Source organism: Corvus hawaiiensis, chromosome 10, assembly GCF_020740725.1.
Source record: "Corvus hawaiiensis isolate bCorHaw1 chromosome 10, bCorHaw1.pri.cur, whole genome shotgun sequence".
Classification (NCBI taxonomy): Eukaryota; Metazoa; Chordata; class Aves; order Passeriformes; family Corvidae; genus Corvus; species Corvus hawaiiensis.
This window is the reverse complement of record NC_063222.1, coordinates 10,689,190-10,705,714: the sequence shown is the minus strand read 5'-3', so window position 1 is coordinate 10,705,714 and position 16,525 is coordinate 10,689,190. Positions and strand designations below refer to the sequence as shown.

Below are 16,525 nucleotides of genomic sequence, written 5' to 3'. Positions count from 1 at the left end.
CCAGAAGGCAGTGACTACCAATTTTCATCTTCTGTGGCACATTTCCAGAAGCTGTAGGTGTACTTCTGGCCAAAAGCCAGCTCTAGTTATATTGTGTCCACCTACTTCTAAATTTCATCTGCAAATTATTTTTCATGTTCTCTTTATAAAATGTATTGACTAAGGTTACTGGCACAGAGCAACTGATGCCTTCTGTCCAAGACCAGGTGCATTTGAAGGGTATGACCCAATTCAAATTGGTTTTATTACTTTTTATGATATTACTTGGTCAAAAGACAGAATATTATTAACCAGAATTGACTAGCTCATGGAGAAGCTTCACTGTAAATAAAAAGACTTGGATATCATATTCAAGTTTATACCAAGCTTCAGTTTCTTGAATCAGTGTAGATTGACAGCTAAACCTCCAGGCTCCGCCACCTGGCAGAGGTGCTCCCTGCCTCCCTTCTCTGTTTTAAAAAGGTTTTATTTGGGCAGCAATATCTGATCAATACAAAGATGAGCAATGGCAGTGACAAAGCAGCCAGACTTGGCCTGAAAGTGCCTGGTTATCTCCTGTTTTTTTGGTGCTACAATGGAAATACATTATTCTGGATACCCCAAACCACATTTGTGAAGGCTGAAGCATTGCCAAAGTCAGTTAGTTTGTGAATGCTCTCACATTAATAAAAATCAATGCTTTTAAGTCTTAGCCTCCAACAGATAACCTGATCTTTCCCTCCTCAAGTGACTGCAGAAGCACCCTGCTTCTTCCACTGCAGCCTGCACATCCCCTTACTATCAGGTTTATAGTAATTCAACCAAGCCAGAACTACATGAAATTAGGCAGAAGAAATGAGAATAAGAGAAAGATTTTATCAAGTGATGAAAAATGATCCCTAAAATACTATGACACATTGGGAAGGAAGTGTTTTCCCAAGTGTTCTGTGCAAACTGTATCAAAAGCAGCTCAATCAGTGACTGTGCTGGAAAAAAAGTCAGTCCAAGATGTGGCAGAGATGAAGAAACCCTGAGTCAGATGATGCCTCTTGCCTCCCGTCTTGGTATTGCAATGCCTCTGCTTCCTAAACATGAGTTATACATGAATAGTGTTGGTCCTTCTTTTGTCTGAAGGGTTGTTCTTATTCTCAAATATTCATTTGCTATGGATACAGAATAAAGGTTTAAATTAAGAATATATATACTTACAGACCAAACAATGATCATTCTTCTAGACACAGAGTGATCTATATTCCAGTAGGTAAATGGAAGGAAAGTGATATAAAAAATCTCTTCACCCAAGGCAGCTGAGAACTTGAACAAGTAGTAGTAGAAGTAGTTCTTCACAATATACTTCTGTGTGCAACTCTGGAAATTAGAGAATTTCGTCATTTTAGTGACTTGGAAAAATATCACAAACATTTAAAATATTTTAACCGCTGCAGTTCCCAGTCCTTAAACCAAACATTTTGTTATAACAAGTGTTAAGAAATGAAGTTCAACTTTTATACTAGAATGAAGACTGTAGTGATAGTGCAGCTACATTTCCTGCAGAGCAGAAATCTATTCAGACTAATTAAGGTAGCAGTCACATGGACAGAGACTTTCAAGAGATGGGATCAGCCTTTCCCCCAGGGTAATCAGGTGTATTTCATAAAAGGTACTGATGTGCTAAGTTTGAAGTTCCTACATCTGTAGACAAAGCCACCACTGCTTTCCCTGGAAATGCATTTTGAGATAAAAGACTTAAACTGCAATTACTGGACCAATTAATTTAAAATTTGCTGCCAGGTGCAGCTGACAACAGCCCACAACACTTAGTTCTTGCAAGTGTCTCTGGCCCCTGGCTCCCAATGGCAGGATCTCATGGGATCACCCCACACTGAAGCGCCACAGCTGGAAGATTCCCCTCTTACATGGGACTGGGATCAGCAACCACAGCTGCACAAGCAGATCAAGGGGAACACAAGGCTCTGAATGGGCAGAGAAAAGAGCTGCCCTGTCACAACCAGATTTTCACTCCAATATCTTTAAGTAAAAACCACCATCTTGTCTTATTTAAGCATTACCAGCAGATACCTTGCAAACAGTGGCACTTTATTCATTTTAGTAAGCTAGAGATTTTGTTCGGTCTCTGGATTTGGCAGCTAGATTATTTCATTAGATGTACCCCACCTAACATGCTCATTTTCCCTCTTCCAAAAGGTGACACCCAGCCCTCCAGATCTGGGAGGCCATACAACAGCACACATTGCTTAGGCCATGACTTTGGCCATTTGTTGAATGTGTCTAGAAAAGGTTTGCTGCTGCTGCTGCCATTTGGGACTAGGACACCACTGAGAAGCCTCACACCCTGTTAGCAGGAGCAACAGACAAGTGAATTACATTTTGTAGGTACACCTGTCACTTCAGGAAATAAGGAGATAGACAGACAGACATAGATAGACAGGAGTTTTGATTCACGGGAGGAGCAAAGGAGCCAATCTAGTCTCACTCCATCTTCCCCCAAAAAATTAAAAATATGAATGTTGGCTATGTAAATATAAGATGAAAGAACTTCCTAAAGATGAGAACTGAGAAGGGATCATGAAGGTCTCAGTGTGGACAAAGTAAGTTAAGATATAGCTTTGACATAAGTTTGCAAAACTCTCCAAATAGGAAAACTGTTGTGCTTGGAGCTGACTATGTAACTACTAAAGAGAAACTCTCATCCTACATGCTAGTGAGAAAACATAAAAATTGTCTAAGGACTCTAGACATGCACTTGTGACTCACTGCAAAAGCTATTAGAAATTCCAGTCTCTTCATCTGCTTTTAAAGCAGAGATGAGGCAAACTGCACAGAGATGACAAAAGCAAGATGGAAAGAAGTTGCATCCATTCAACTATCATAAAAAACCCCACAACTTAAATTGATTTTTGCATCAATAAACAGAAAAGATGAGTCAACATTTTTTGAAATGCCAGGGTCAGAAGAGTGTTCCCCCATCCACCAGTCACAGAGGTCACAGATGAGTTCCCAGCATCCCTCTAGGATAACAGCTCTATGCTGCAGCTGGCTGCACGACAGAGCAATCAGCCTGCGTGTCTCAAGTCTCCCACTTAGAAAACACCCCCAGAGCAAGTAGCAACACCAATGCTTCTGCCTGAGATCCTGAAACTGTATTTGGTGACACTTAACACGGCCCCACAGAAAGCCCTCTTCTGGCACCGCTAACTCCTCAATTAAACATGAGTCTCCAAGGTATTGAGAATTATGTGCTTTTGTGCTTTAGCTCAGAGAGGATCGGACACATCCCTAAGGTAATGCTTTTATACTTGCAGCCTCATGGGATGAGGGATAAAACTTTCTAATTCCAGTAACAGAAAAGTATGGTTTATCAGGTTCTAAAAGAAATATGGAGTTTAAAAAAGTCCTTCCACATGATTTTAAAAACATTTCTTTTTCTTTCTTCCATTCCTTTTCTATCAGAAATCACACACACACACACACTGGTTTGGTTGGGTTTTTAATACCTTTTTTTTTTTAACTCGACACCAGCAGTTGTGCGCAGCCAATGAGTGGCAGGGGAGAAACAGAGCCTGTTTGTGACACGATGCTAACAGCCACAGGTCAGGCACACAGGGTGCCACAGAATCAATGCACTTGATGTTTGGTAGTGCGGGGTAATAAAGTGATATTTGCACTTGTTGAGATCCTAAAGCACTGTAAGTACAGCAGTCTCCTCCATGCACCTTCAGACTGCAGTTGGCTCACATTTACTATCTACACCCACTATTTCTGGAGTAGGCAGAGTGCAGTGCTTTGTGAAGTGTCTTCCCTTTTTATTCTCATTCTAACCCCAGTGCAGGAAAATCCATCACTATTATTTGTGTGAACATCTTCAACATTCCCAGAAATTTATTCAATCTCTAATTTTAAGTAACTCCTATCTTTAGACTTGGTTATTCTTAATGCACTCCAATGACCTGATGACTTCCACAATCCCTGAAGTCCTTTCAGCCCTCCATCTCCATTGCTATTCAGCCTGGATCAGAGAGGTTTTAATGGGCAGTGATTAAAGCTGTAGGTAAAGTCACAATTTTTAGAGCACTTCAGAAGCAAGATGTAATAAGCCTCAACAGTAAAAGACACAGAAGACGGGTAATTCCACAAAAATGGCCCTTCTCATCAGCTGTAAAATATCTATTTTGAAAAACCTCAAGTGCTCAGACAGCAAGAAACTCTCATGGATGTGTGAGTCTCCATAAATAAACTACTCAGCTGAAGTATTGGCACAGCAAATGGCTGTTGTAGGTCATGCCACATTTGCAGTCTCTGCACAGGGGTGGGTCACCCACACCAGGTGCTGCCACAGCACCCACCCAATCTCCCTGGAGCATGGGAACATCCCCAACACATTCCTACAGTGCCAGCAGAGCAGGGCACACCAACACTATGTTGGCTCTGGGGAGACAATAACACACAATGACACAGCATAGGAGGAATCCATCATTCTAGAAACAATGTGTATATGTGATGTTTATCCTTCAAGGCTGAAGCAGAGGAACAGCAGCTGAACCACTAACATAATACTTTTTTTTCCCTAAAAGTACATTTTTATTGTATCTGTGCAAAGATACCACTCCTCACAATGACTCTGGGAGATCTCTTGTCAGAGAGCAGAACAGGCCCCAGCTTTTCCTGCCCTGTCTCTAGAGACAAGCTGTGCAGCATCAGACTTCTAAGGCTCCAAGTCTGACCCAGAGATCCCATTAACCAGCACTCTGTTCTCAGCTCTCAATTACTTTGGATCTTTCAGAAGATGTACATGTTTAATTGAAGTTCTTGAAGTCCCTTGCTTCCCTTCCAACAGAATTGCCTTGCAAAAGATTAGGAATTTCCCTCCCAAAGCCCCTAATTATCACATTACATACTTATCACTTTAAGGATTTTTAATGTGGCAAAAAAAGAAAATAAGAGAAGCCACCAAAAATCAGGCACAAAAGAAAAAGCCAAAAAATCCAATCTAGTTGTTGCTGTACACAAAGACAATATAAATCAGACAATTCAGCCCCACAGGACTGCACTGTGTGGAGTAAAACCAGTGGGAAAAAGTCTTCTGGACTGCAGTATTTGGCATAAGCAGTCAGTTTTACATCACTTTATTAACTCTACCCAGTTAATAAAGGAATCTGTCAAGTCAAAACAAAAAAATTAGATATCGGTAATTAGATTTTGGAAAATAAAAAGCAAAACTCATTATCAAAGGCTTCAGCTCTTCCACCCAACTGCACAGCTTCATGTCACACACATTCAGCGTTTCCTGAAGATCCAACAAGCAGCCAAGAGCAGCCAGTAACACTCCAGCACCTATGCATTCACCTTTCCTGGGAGCACCAACACTGCAACCCATGGCTCCACGAGGAAGGAATAGGGTGGCCAGGAAACAGGGGCTGTGGCCCAGTGGGAGATCCTGGTGTGGCCATGAACCCCTTGCTGGGTGCACAGCACCCATGGTAAGGTGAAGGGGGAGCCAGCAAAGGAGGAATACAGTCATGGAATGGGTTGCAGAGGTGTCAGGAGACAGCAGGAGCAGGACAAAAGCACACAGCCCACAAAGTACACACAAGGAGCCCCAAGGCATGAAAAATACACCTAACCAGGCTCATACATATGTGCAGCTTCCCACTCTGTTTAAATGCTTTAAAACAAGTAATTAATTTTTTAGTCTCTGCAGAACACGAGGCAGCCAGTTTTCAGTAGCTGTCCAGGTTTACACAGTGTTCTTGGAGGGACACCTAGAGCCAACCAAACCCTCAGAAATGTGGAGGTGGAGACAAAAAGGAATCACAAGAAAATCCTTCTTAAATGCCATAAAATTTTGTCCATCTCTGCTGTTGGCAGCAAGTCCTTGTTGACCAGCACACAGAGAGGACACATCCAGCTCCCAGCTGTTGTGCAAACAATGGCAGCAGCAGGCACTCCTGGCATAATGAGCAGGGATGTGGCCTGGAACCATCAGCTGATGCAGAAGCAAGACAATCATTGCATGAGATGTAGCAATGCTCAAGCTTCAAGCCAGAGAGTCACAGCACTTTCAGTGGTCTCAGGTAAAGAACCAGTAGGGAGCCTAAAAACCAGGCAGAATCCTTTCCGCAACTTCTTAACTCATTCGAAGTACCAAAAAAGGCCATTTACATAAAGCTCTCAGCAAGGTACCCCAGCAGAGCAGTGCTGCACAGCCACCAGCACCAGGGACAGCTGTCACGCTAAAAGGGGATATGCTTTGCCAGACCAAAGGCTCAGATCAGTCAAATAGAAAATGGGAAAGGTACATGCAGGTCTCCACCAACACTGTCCCCCTGGGCACAATGCTCATCCAGTTAATTCCTCACACCAGCCACCACATTCTACATCAGCATGTGTTCATCCAAAGTCTCCCCTTCAGCCTGTAAAGGACGGTCAGCTGAGACAGATACACACATCTGCACATCAACACACACCCAGCACATTGAAGCTGCAATGGGTCCAGAACACCGTTAAGATACCTCAGTTGATGTGTGAAGATTTCATTTTTTAATCTTATTATTATTTCCCTTCCATTCTGATTAGTAGTTGGGAGGTAGAGTGAATTATAGGGTTTATTTCTATCTTGCTCTAGAAGTAACATGATTAGCCTCCTTCCTTCTACTGAAGGAACACATATAGAAGTACCAGAATCTGCCAAGTCATTTAAATATAAAGTGGAATAACGTAAGACTAGAGTTGACAGAGAACTTGTTTAGACAATTAATAGGAAGAATCAAGGAATGAAAAATTGATTATGTTGTCTTCCTAAATGAAAGCCATCTTCAAGAAACAAAAGTAAGTCTCTTTCAGATACAAGGGGGAGTGGCTGCTAAGGAGATTGACATTGCTTGTGAAGGAACATGCCTGCAGTCACTGGACGGATAGCCTCACATTTCCTGACAGACAACCTAAACCAAAGCTGGTCCAGCTTGCCCACCAAGGATGATGGCTTACACTCCCATCACTCTGGTGGGAGTTTGTCTAACCTGTCCTTACTGAACCAGAGGTGGAAACTCCACTGCTTGCTCCAGGCAATCTCCAAGTGCTTTGCTCTCCTGCCACCTAGACTGAAACTTTCTTGCTGAAATTTAAACCTATGGCTATTTTCTTATCTACTGCAGACAAGGAACAAATTGTCTCCTTCCTCGGAGGGCTGACACAGGAGAAGGTTGTTATAAGCATTCAAAAAGGACATAACTGTCCTCTCTTCCACTCCCTAATCACCTGGTAATTCTTACAGGGGATACTGAGCATTTTCCAGACACAGCACCTAACATGCCTGTGTTGAATTACAGAGCCCAAAGACTAGATGTGACACTTCAGCAATGCTGAAGGAACAGTCCTGCACAATGTCATTCCTTCTGTGGGCAGTTTTCAGAGGTTTGCCACCAGTGAGCCACGTCAAACCTGTGATATCAGCTTTTTTCCTCCAAGAAATCTCTACCACATCTGTTGTTTTCCATTCTACCGTTGAGTCTACACCTTCTTCAATAAGTATCTGCACCTCTTGAATAGAGGTAAATTTTCAACCATACCTTCAGCTTAACAAGACTATTTGACTTCTGTTCTCATCCTCCAGCCTAACTGCAGCTTCTTCTAAATTCATCTCACAGTCATCATGCCTCTCATGCCTACAGTTCCAGCTAGTGATTTCCACACGGCTATGAAACCTGTTCTGAAGAGACTCTCATCACTTTCCATCAAAAGGTCTCCATCGTGGCACTCAAACTCACAGGCCATTTAACTTCCTATATTCTTTCTTAGCAGATGCCTGGAGAATTGACATCCATGACTCAGAGAATCATAGATTAGTTTGGGTTGAAAGGGGGCCTTTAAAGATCATCTAGTCAAACCCTCACACCTACCAGCTAATATACTTTGGAGCTTTTGCTTGTTGCTCTTAAAAAGGCAAGACAATCTGACCTTCTCCACACAGTGGTGTCATGGGATCAGACTTATGTTTCACCCCTTTTCTCGCAGTGTAATTTTGAGCAACTCCAACAGGTCTGCCTTCCACCATGATCTTCAGACTTTTGAGCACACACCTGTACACACCTTTCTGACGTGGAGGGGAATGCCTCTGCGTTTATTTCCTTGCCTGCTCTTTATGGAAAGCTGTTCCTCTTATGGTCATTCCCATTGCTGGAATAACTCCCGAGACGTCCACTTCTTGCACTTTTGTTTTGAATCACTGATGGGTGTTGGCAGCATTTTCCTGCCAAGAAAGCTGCACAACACCAGCATAAATAGGGCTGTGCACTTCTCCTTGAGGAGCTCACCTCCTTCGTTCCCTGAGCCCTGCTTCGCCAGGCAGAGGCTGGGCAGGTTGGACACTACTGTTTCAGCTGCCCTGACAGATGTGGTGGGTGAGCTTCTCGTGCACTTCAGCATCCTCCCACATTCCAGGAAGAACTGGCCAATTCATGCAGTATGGAAGCAATACAGCAAGAGAGGCAGGAAAGGGAAGGGCAGAAGGAAAAGCCTTCCTTCCTGCCTGTTTTACAGTGGAAGAACAGGTCTATTTAATTTCATTTTAATTTAGGAGAATTAGACTGCAATTTTGTGAGGTGCAACACAGAGCTTACACCTGGAAATGTCTGAGGAAGGTATTTTAAGGATTAGGTAGCACCAGTGTCTGTGGACAGAGGGAGGAAAACACAAGTTAAGAAACAGAGAAAGCAAATTACAGGTGGTTCAGAAAGATGGGGATTCCAGCTTCAAAATAGATATCAGATTCCTCTGAAACTCAACTGTACTTCATATTTCCAAAGGTACAGTGTTACTAAAACTGGTTTTGGGTAGAAGGATGTGCCACAAAACAGCAGTTTTCCAATTGCACAGCATTAGATGGCCCCCCTGCCCACACACCTACCCATCTCCCTCAAGCACCACCACCTCTTAGCTTTGGCTTCCTGCCAAAACCAAATGAGTCAGGGTGTTACCAGGGTTGCTGGATACCCAAGGTGTTCTGCAGAGATACTGAGAGGGAGGAATGGGAAGACTCTCGCTCGCTTTTCCCTCAGCACACCAGGTCTGACGAGATCCTCAACAGAAGCTTAACCTAACCTACTCCAACCCAACAGAAGTTTACAGGAATGGCCAATGACCATGGAGAACCAGGACTTCACTGTTACATTTCTTTTCAGAGCAAAGAGCTTGTTCTCGCTCTAAGATTTTATTTCAGAAATTAACTACAGCCTGGAAGACCCCTGTAAGGAGGAAGGGACATGTTCAAATTGCAGCTGTGGCTGTGGAGAGGCAAATGGGAGGACACCTCAGCAGCCAGCCTGCCCCTGGGAGAAGAGCTGCAGATAAGATGTTCTTAACTCACTTGCTGCCTCATTATTAGTTGCAATTAGTGCAGGCCATGCCAATGTCAGCTCTGTTTCTGATGGAGAAACACACAAGGAGACTGACATGTAACCTGATGTTGCCAGCAAGTGCTGCTTCAAGGATCTCTGCTGGATCTCCTACCCCACTGAATGAGCCACTCTGTGGCTGCAGCCCCCTTGGCACAGCACTGTCGGAACTATTTGGCAGGTGCTTGCAAGCTTCAGTACTTCAGTCAGTGCCAGTTCAATTCTCCCCCTGGCACCTCACACCTGCAGGTGACATGGGGGTCAGCTGCCCTTCCATAAGGATTCCCTTCTCCTCCCTAGACCCTTCCTTCAGTCTTTGGTTTACCCTGCCCTCTGCTTCATGCCACTCATCCTGGTGGGTGGGCTGTATATTTGTCAGGGAACACATTCCTCACTAATGTCTCTGGGCCCTTCCCCCTGCAAACATCCAGGCTTCGCTCTTGTGGCACAACTGAGGTGTCTGACACTGACTCCTCCTGTAAAATAAAGTACCCCAACACTCTCCCTTTGCAAAGGGAGATGGTAATGGGAAACACTAAAGGCAATACACCTCATTAAACTGGTGGATATAAGTAAGCAGTTATAATGCCATCCAGTGGAGCAAGCTGCAAAAGGGTAACAATGACCTGGCCTGGGGTGATAGTGACCACTTCCTGTGTGTCAGAACCCACAGGCTCACGGAACCCTATTAACAGTGGTTTGCAACTGCCAGCTGTCTTCGAAAGGAAAGATTAAACACATTTTTTGTTTGTTTTTATATCTAGTAATAAATATTCCAAAATTTAGTGATAAAATAAAACAGTAATAAATCAGCAATTTAGCTCCATTTAAAAGCATTACATCTAGACCAATAGGAGTTTACCTTGGGAAACTAAATTACAGGTGCTAACTACACTGAACTGATATGAAACCCTTTAAATCAGGAAAGTGAACAGACATTTTAAACAAAAGTTTCATGATTTAGACAACACTACCTGTACCTTCTAGACCTCAGATTTACTTGCCATAGCAGTCATTAGTCACCTTCCACTGCCCAGATGACCCATACACATTCCCTGCAGAGCAGAAACACAAGGCAAAGTGAAAGAAATGGCTGTCCAAAGGAATCTCCCAGAACACATTTTCTCTGTCTTCTTATCTGTTAAATCTACTCCTGTTCTCCAGAGACCCAAAGGAGAAAAACGACTGCAAATTAGATTTTATCATTCTGGTTGATATCTGAACTAATGGCCCAAGACATTCAGCAGAATTATAAAGAAGTAAGTGGCTCACCTCCAAGCACTGGAATTAATCCTAGGATCCTGACAGCTCCTCATTACAAGGTCCAGTGGCCTCCAAAAAGATGACTCAGGCTGTGAGCCAGGAAGCACTGAGTCATGAAGCACATCATCATCATTGCTGTAAGGACTCAGGCTGCCAGCACGGCCCCTCGTGTGCCCCTGTGCCAGCACCCACCCAACCAGCAGCCACTCTCTCAGCAGCAGGCACTACACAGGATATCTATTGCAGTCAGCACAGCTTCACAAACTTTTGTTAGCTTCAGGTGTTTCTGCAGCAAGATCCTGAAGATGAGATGGTAACAAACAGCACACACCTGTCTTTGCAGCCTGTTCTCTGGAGGGGATGCCAGGCTGCTCCCTGGAGAGAGGTTTAAACCTTAAACCAAAAATTGGACACATGCAGGACGGTCAAGCTCCCTTGGCAACCACACCAGGTAGGGGAGATCTGAACATGGAGTACCAGAACACAGGAGTGATGCTGGGGAACGTGAGCCTTGCGCTCAGCCCATTGAAATAAGAAACTGGATCTCATGTTTCCCCAGCTGCAGCTCCAAATGGAGGAGCTTCCAAAAGTTCAGCTGTATTCTCTAGGAGGACAAAGTGTTAGCACCTGAGGCAGAAATGCCTTGCTGCCTGTCCTCCTAGCAGGGCTCCTGGGCTTTTTTCATAAGGGTTTGCTTCTCCTGCTGAACCTACCACCAACTTACTGCTGCACGGAAAGAGACACAATGTGAAACCAAGTAAGCCTGCAAAACAATTTTAAAAGAAAATGCAAGACTCTGAGGCTGATGAAAAAATCTATTGCAAGGAATCACCACAGAAGACAGACCTTGACTCAGACTCTAGAGCAAGCATGCTTCAAATTACCAGCCATCCCATCACAGCAAAAGCAGTGTTTTCATCTATATCTTGCAAGTAATTCATGACATTTTTTGGGACTGTGCTGAGATGAACGTGCAGTTTGTACCCACCTTCTCTGTTTCTGTTACCGTCACCTGGCTGTTATCCTGGTTATTATCCTCCTCACCTATGGCACGAGCAAGAACCATGCAATCACTAATCATCATCAGGCAGGTTGTAAACATTGCTCCAGTTCGGAGCAGTTCTGATGGTTAAGGAATAACTACAATGTAAACATGAACTGTACTCACTCAAAGGCAGGAAGACAGATCTTGAGATGATAAAGCATCCGGGAAAGGAAGAGTGGAGAAAGGCAAACAAATCTCTACAAAGAACTTTGAGTAGAAGATTACTTTTTTTCTTTGTTCCCTTTCATTCAGGCTATCAATTTCAGGAGCAGGAGATTAGAGATAAGCAAAGCTCCACTTTTTAAAAATATGTAGCCTTTATTTGGCCGCTCACAGGACACCAGAGAAGGGTTCAGGTAGTAAGTTGGTGTTTTTAAGAGCACAACTTGAGGATTTCATACAAAGTGTCGGGAAAAGATACCTTTTAAGCTGTTCCAGAAATAAATTCCTTGTGAAACAAACTAATAATAGAAAGCAGCACAGAAAAGAAAGTAGTATTAGCTAGAGACAGGATAATTACAAGCAGTTTCTCTCTTGTCTTCTGTAGTAGTAAACCAAGTCAGTTTCTCCACTAAAAGCCCATAGATTCAATGCCTAGTCCAAGCCAGGACATAAACCCAGTTAGTGTGTTGGACTAGCACCATTCTGTATCTTCCACAGATACCAGAGTTCTCATGTGAGGTATTAAAAAGTGTTTCTAAATGGTCTGGTAACCAAGGAACATCAAGAACATGGGCTAGGTGACTGATTCAATGTTTAAGAAGCACATGCAGCCACAGCTCTCACATCTAAGCATTTCATTCCGTGTCTCATCTCATGGCAACTCCTGTGGGGCAGACAGGACTGATTTACAAAGATTCAGACACACAGCCACTCATGCTGCTGCTGACCACTGTAATCAGGCCTTGTGGCCTTTTTTTTCCTTTAACATTTAATCTCCAGGTTAAAGAAGATGCTGAAGAATCACGAGCAGCACTGCTGGCACAAATGTATGCAATAATTAAAAGCCTCCTTCTTCCAGAGGAAGAGCTGTTCTGTCTTTTTACCCTCTTGAGGCATCCTGTTTTCTCTCCATGCAGTACGGCATCTCCCCCTACCAGGTGTGTCCATCCCCTCCCAAACTGCCACCAGCTACCAGCCCTCAGTTCCCTCTCCCCAAAATCTCTCCAGCTGGGCCACCCTGGCACACAATCCAGCCCATGTCAGATGCAGGGACCTGAGACCTGGCACTGAAGAAAGGGGGAATGTTCTGGAGAGATGGAGCTGTGGCAGTCCCATCATCCAGTAAGCCATTCACATCATCTTCACTGCATGCAATATACTCTGTTTTTACAGATATACCTTAGTGATTGTCCAAGAACTTACATGGGAGAACCTGAGAACCTTGAAGACAGTCGTGACAGTAAAGACAAAGCAGTGTGAAAGTTACTACCTCATAGAAATCAACTTGACAAGGACTTTGAAACTCCCAAGTTTCAGGAAGGGATGGATGAGCACAGAGCCACACAGGGTCACCAGGAGGGAGATGCAGGAGCAGCACTTTAGCACCTTTATACAAACACGTGCAGCTAACAGCAAGAAAATGCCACTGTCCATAGAGAATTTATGGGCAAGGAATTTCCTATGTAAATGAAATTCCTAAACCTGCTTATTTGCAGATACATCAGGGTAACCCCAGGTCATTTAGCAACAAAGCAGGGGGTCTGAGCCTTAGCCTAAGGGAGATCCAAATTCACTTTTCACATTTCTTGTCAGGTTGCAGAAGACCCTCCTTGTAAAAATAGACTTTTCATTTCCAGTTTCGATAAAAAGGAACAGAGAGACCCTGTCTTTTATAATTCTAGTCCTTCATTGAAACACTGTTCAAGCCATTACTCCCATCTGCATTTTGGGGATGTTTGAACCCAGCTTTCGTATTTCAGAAGTGAGTGTCCTAATTCTGCGGAAACAAACCCTTCTGCTACTATCTCCAAGTTTCACGGAGTCTCACCTGGAACCCATTCACCCTTCACATAAAAGTAATTGTGCCTTACTTTGTGAAACCCAAAACAATAGCTCAAGGTGAACAGCTACATTCACGGAGCATTAACTTCGACGGGATTTTAGTATCAACGCTGCTACGTGAACTACGTCGTTGTTCAAAAGAAAGCAGTGATAATAAATCTTTTAGTGAATTATCTGCATAATTTACCCGAAATAGAACTTACTGTAGTTCAGAAGTGAACAGACTGAGCAACATCTAGTTGAGAAAGAATCAAGAAGCAGCTAAGGAAGAATTTTAGATGCTTGAAATGAGAATCTGGGCACTGGATGTGGAACAGGGAAGGGCAACATAGTATGAAAGGGAAGGAGTGGTAGAGTTGTGACATTCACGGCTGGTCCATGTTTATATTGCAGGTAGAGTTTGGAAGCCCATTATCACACCTGATTTCCAAAAGGCACCACAAGGCGATCTGCTAATGAATTCAAGTCATTACAGTAAGAGAAAAAGCAGGTCGTCCGACCTGTACACATGGGTTGCATCATATCTTCCCTGGTCCCTTCTGATACGCAAGGGAATTACAGACCGTGCCGGGAAACGCCGCAACCTGCCTGGCCAGCGGGAAGCGCTGGGCGCTGAGCCTGGCTCCATGGCACCTCGGCTGCACTGAGCAGGGACGAGCCACTCGGAGCCCAGGCCGGGCGGGGCCGGCTGCGGGCACAGCCCCACCCGATGCGGACAGCAGGGGCCGGGGACAGCGCAGCACCGCCGCAGGTGCGCTCCGCACGGAGAGAGACCCGCGGGGAACAGAGTTGCTCCCTCCCAGCCGCATCCCGGGGAGAGGCTGCGGTGTCCCGCAGGCCCCTCTACAGGCAGCTCCCGCTGGCACCGACCGCCCCATTCCGGGGGCGTCAGCGATGGGGGAGCGCGGAGAACCCAAAGACGCCGCCCCCGCGGGGCCGGGATGGGCTGCGGCACTGCACAGCGCTCCCCGTTCGCAGCCCAAACCCTTTTTCCCTCCTCCCAGCACCGGCCCGGGCAGGCGGCGGGATGCGGGGAGACCCTCCCGGGGCGTCCCTGCGCGCACAGTGCCGGGGGAGGCTCTGCTGAGTCACAGCCGGGGCCCCCCGCCGCACTCACCTGCGGGCCGCGGCCGCTCCGCACCCCGCCGGGGGGAGCGCGGCCGGCGCCGGCCGGGCAGCGCAGCGCGCCCGCTCCATTGCAGGCGCCGCGGTCCCGGGGCCCCTCCGCGGGGTCGCCGCCGCCCTCGTCGCCGGCGAGGAAGAGCCCGCAGGAGCGCTGGAAGCGCGCCACGGGCTGGGAGCAGCGCAGGGTGCCCAGCAGGCGGGCCATGCTGCCGCCAGCCTCCGCGCAGCGCGGCCCCAGCGCGCCCCGCCGGCCGCGGGCAGGTGCGCCCGCCCCGCCCCTCCTCACAGGTGCGCCCGCCCCGCCCCGCCCCCGGCACAGGTGCCATGACACGCCCCGCACAGGTACGCTGCCCCGCCCGGGAGCGCCCCTTGCCGGCCGGGCCCTGCGCTTCCCCTCCCTGGCTCCCAACCCCGCGGCCCCTCCTGGCGAGGACAGGACATTCAGCGTGTTCCTTTGGTGCTTTTCCTGCCGTGATGGCCTTGGTAGGAAAAACAGAGAAGAATATAATCTGTTTCTCTTTCATTAAGAAAGCAACACAAGGTGCTTTCTTAACTCGAAGATAGAATGCCCTGAATCACACCGAGATCTTTGGGGAAAAACACTTAGACATGGATGCCCATGGCTCATCATGGGCTCATCTCCTGTCTATTCATTTATTGGGTGTAAAATATGCCCTGGGTTGTCCCTGGTTTCATTTTGTCCAGTTTTGGAATCAGCTTTTAATTCCTTTCCCAATTATTTGCACACCTACATGTGTACATCACACATACACGTACACCTATAAGGATATATCTTTAAATATTTTCTCCCTTGGATACAGCTGCGGAGTTTCCCACAGAAACAGAGGAGTTATCACTTGGAAGATGCCCCTCAAGCTCTGGGGCTACAAACCTTTCCACAGGTGGTCCTTGCTGATTCCCACTTTTGAAACATTTAGGACCTTAGTTCCATCAGTGCATTTTTTTTTTTTTTCGAACAGCCCATTTCTATTCCCAGATATATATTTTGTACAAGGATTGCACAATCATCATTTGCTCAACATAGACTCATTTAAAGTTTGTTCGGGTTTTTTTCATTCTCAAATATCCCAAATTATGCAAGATTGCATGAAGGCTTTTCTTTCCAGAGCTCTTGGAAACCAAAGCTGTGTTCCTTTGCTTTTTAGCAAGTCAGTGTCTCCCTGTGCCACAGTTTGGGCTGCTCATAGGAGATGCTCACCCAGGCCCTGTGAGTGCCACTGCTCTCGAGATGGCAGAGACATCTCATCACCCAGCCTGGGCTGGGGCCAGGCCAGCCCATAGCCATGGGCCATGTGGCGTCTGTGAGGAATCCCGGGGACAGCTCTCCATCACCCCCATCCACATGCCATGGCAGACTTCATAGATCTCATCTAATTGTTTGCATGATTCGTTTTCTTTTATCTTCTCCAAACACAATCTTCTATCATTAGAGGTTTGCCCAGCCTCCAGGTGACAGGATGTTTCAGGTGCTTTCCTCACTGCTGGTATGTGCACACTCAGCCCTGGCTGTGATGAGAGGGTTTCTCTGTCAGCAGAACTAGCTCAAAGGGACTGAAGAGGGAGGCAGCCTGAGCCCACTTGGTTATGTGTTTGCACCCTTTTACTTGGGGGAACTATTTTGTTTGCTTCTGGGTTTGTTTTTTAATAGCTGTAAAATTTACTAGGTGCACTCATAAGT

The 16,525-nt window shown here is 45.7% G+C and overlaps 1 protein-coding gene across 2 annotated transcripts in view; it reads right to left on the bottom strand.

The window, feature by feature from the left end:
- SGPP2 (sphingosine-1-phosphate phosphatase 2) overlaps positions 1–15,068 on the bottom strand; it is a 35,989-nt gene extending 20,921 nt beyond the window's left edge. For both annotated transcript variants that reach the window (XM_048314840.1, XM_048314841.1), the window contains exons 1-2: positions 14,819–15,068; positions 1,189–1,347 (exon numbers count right to left, since the gene is read on the bottom strand). In XM_048314840.1, the coding sequence (XP_048170797.1) occupies positions 1,189–1,347; positions 14,819–15,031 (372 nt within the window). In that variant the 5' untranslated portion in view covers positions 15,032–15,068. The remainder of the gene's footprint in view (positions 1–1,188; positions 1,348–14,818) is intronic.
- Positions 15,069–16,525: the final 1,457 nt, after the last annotated feature.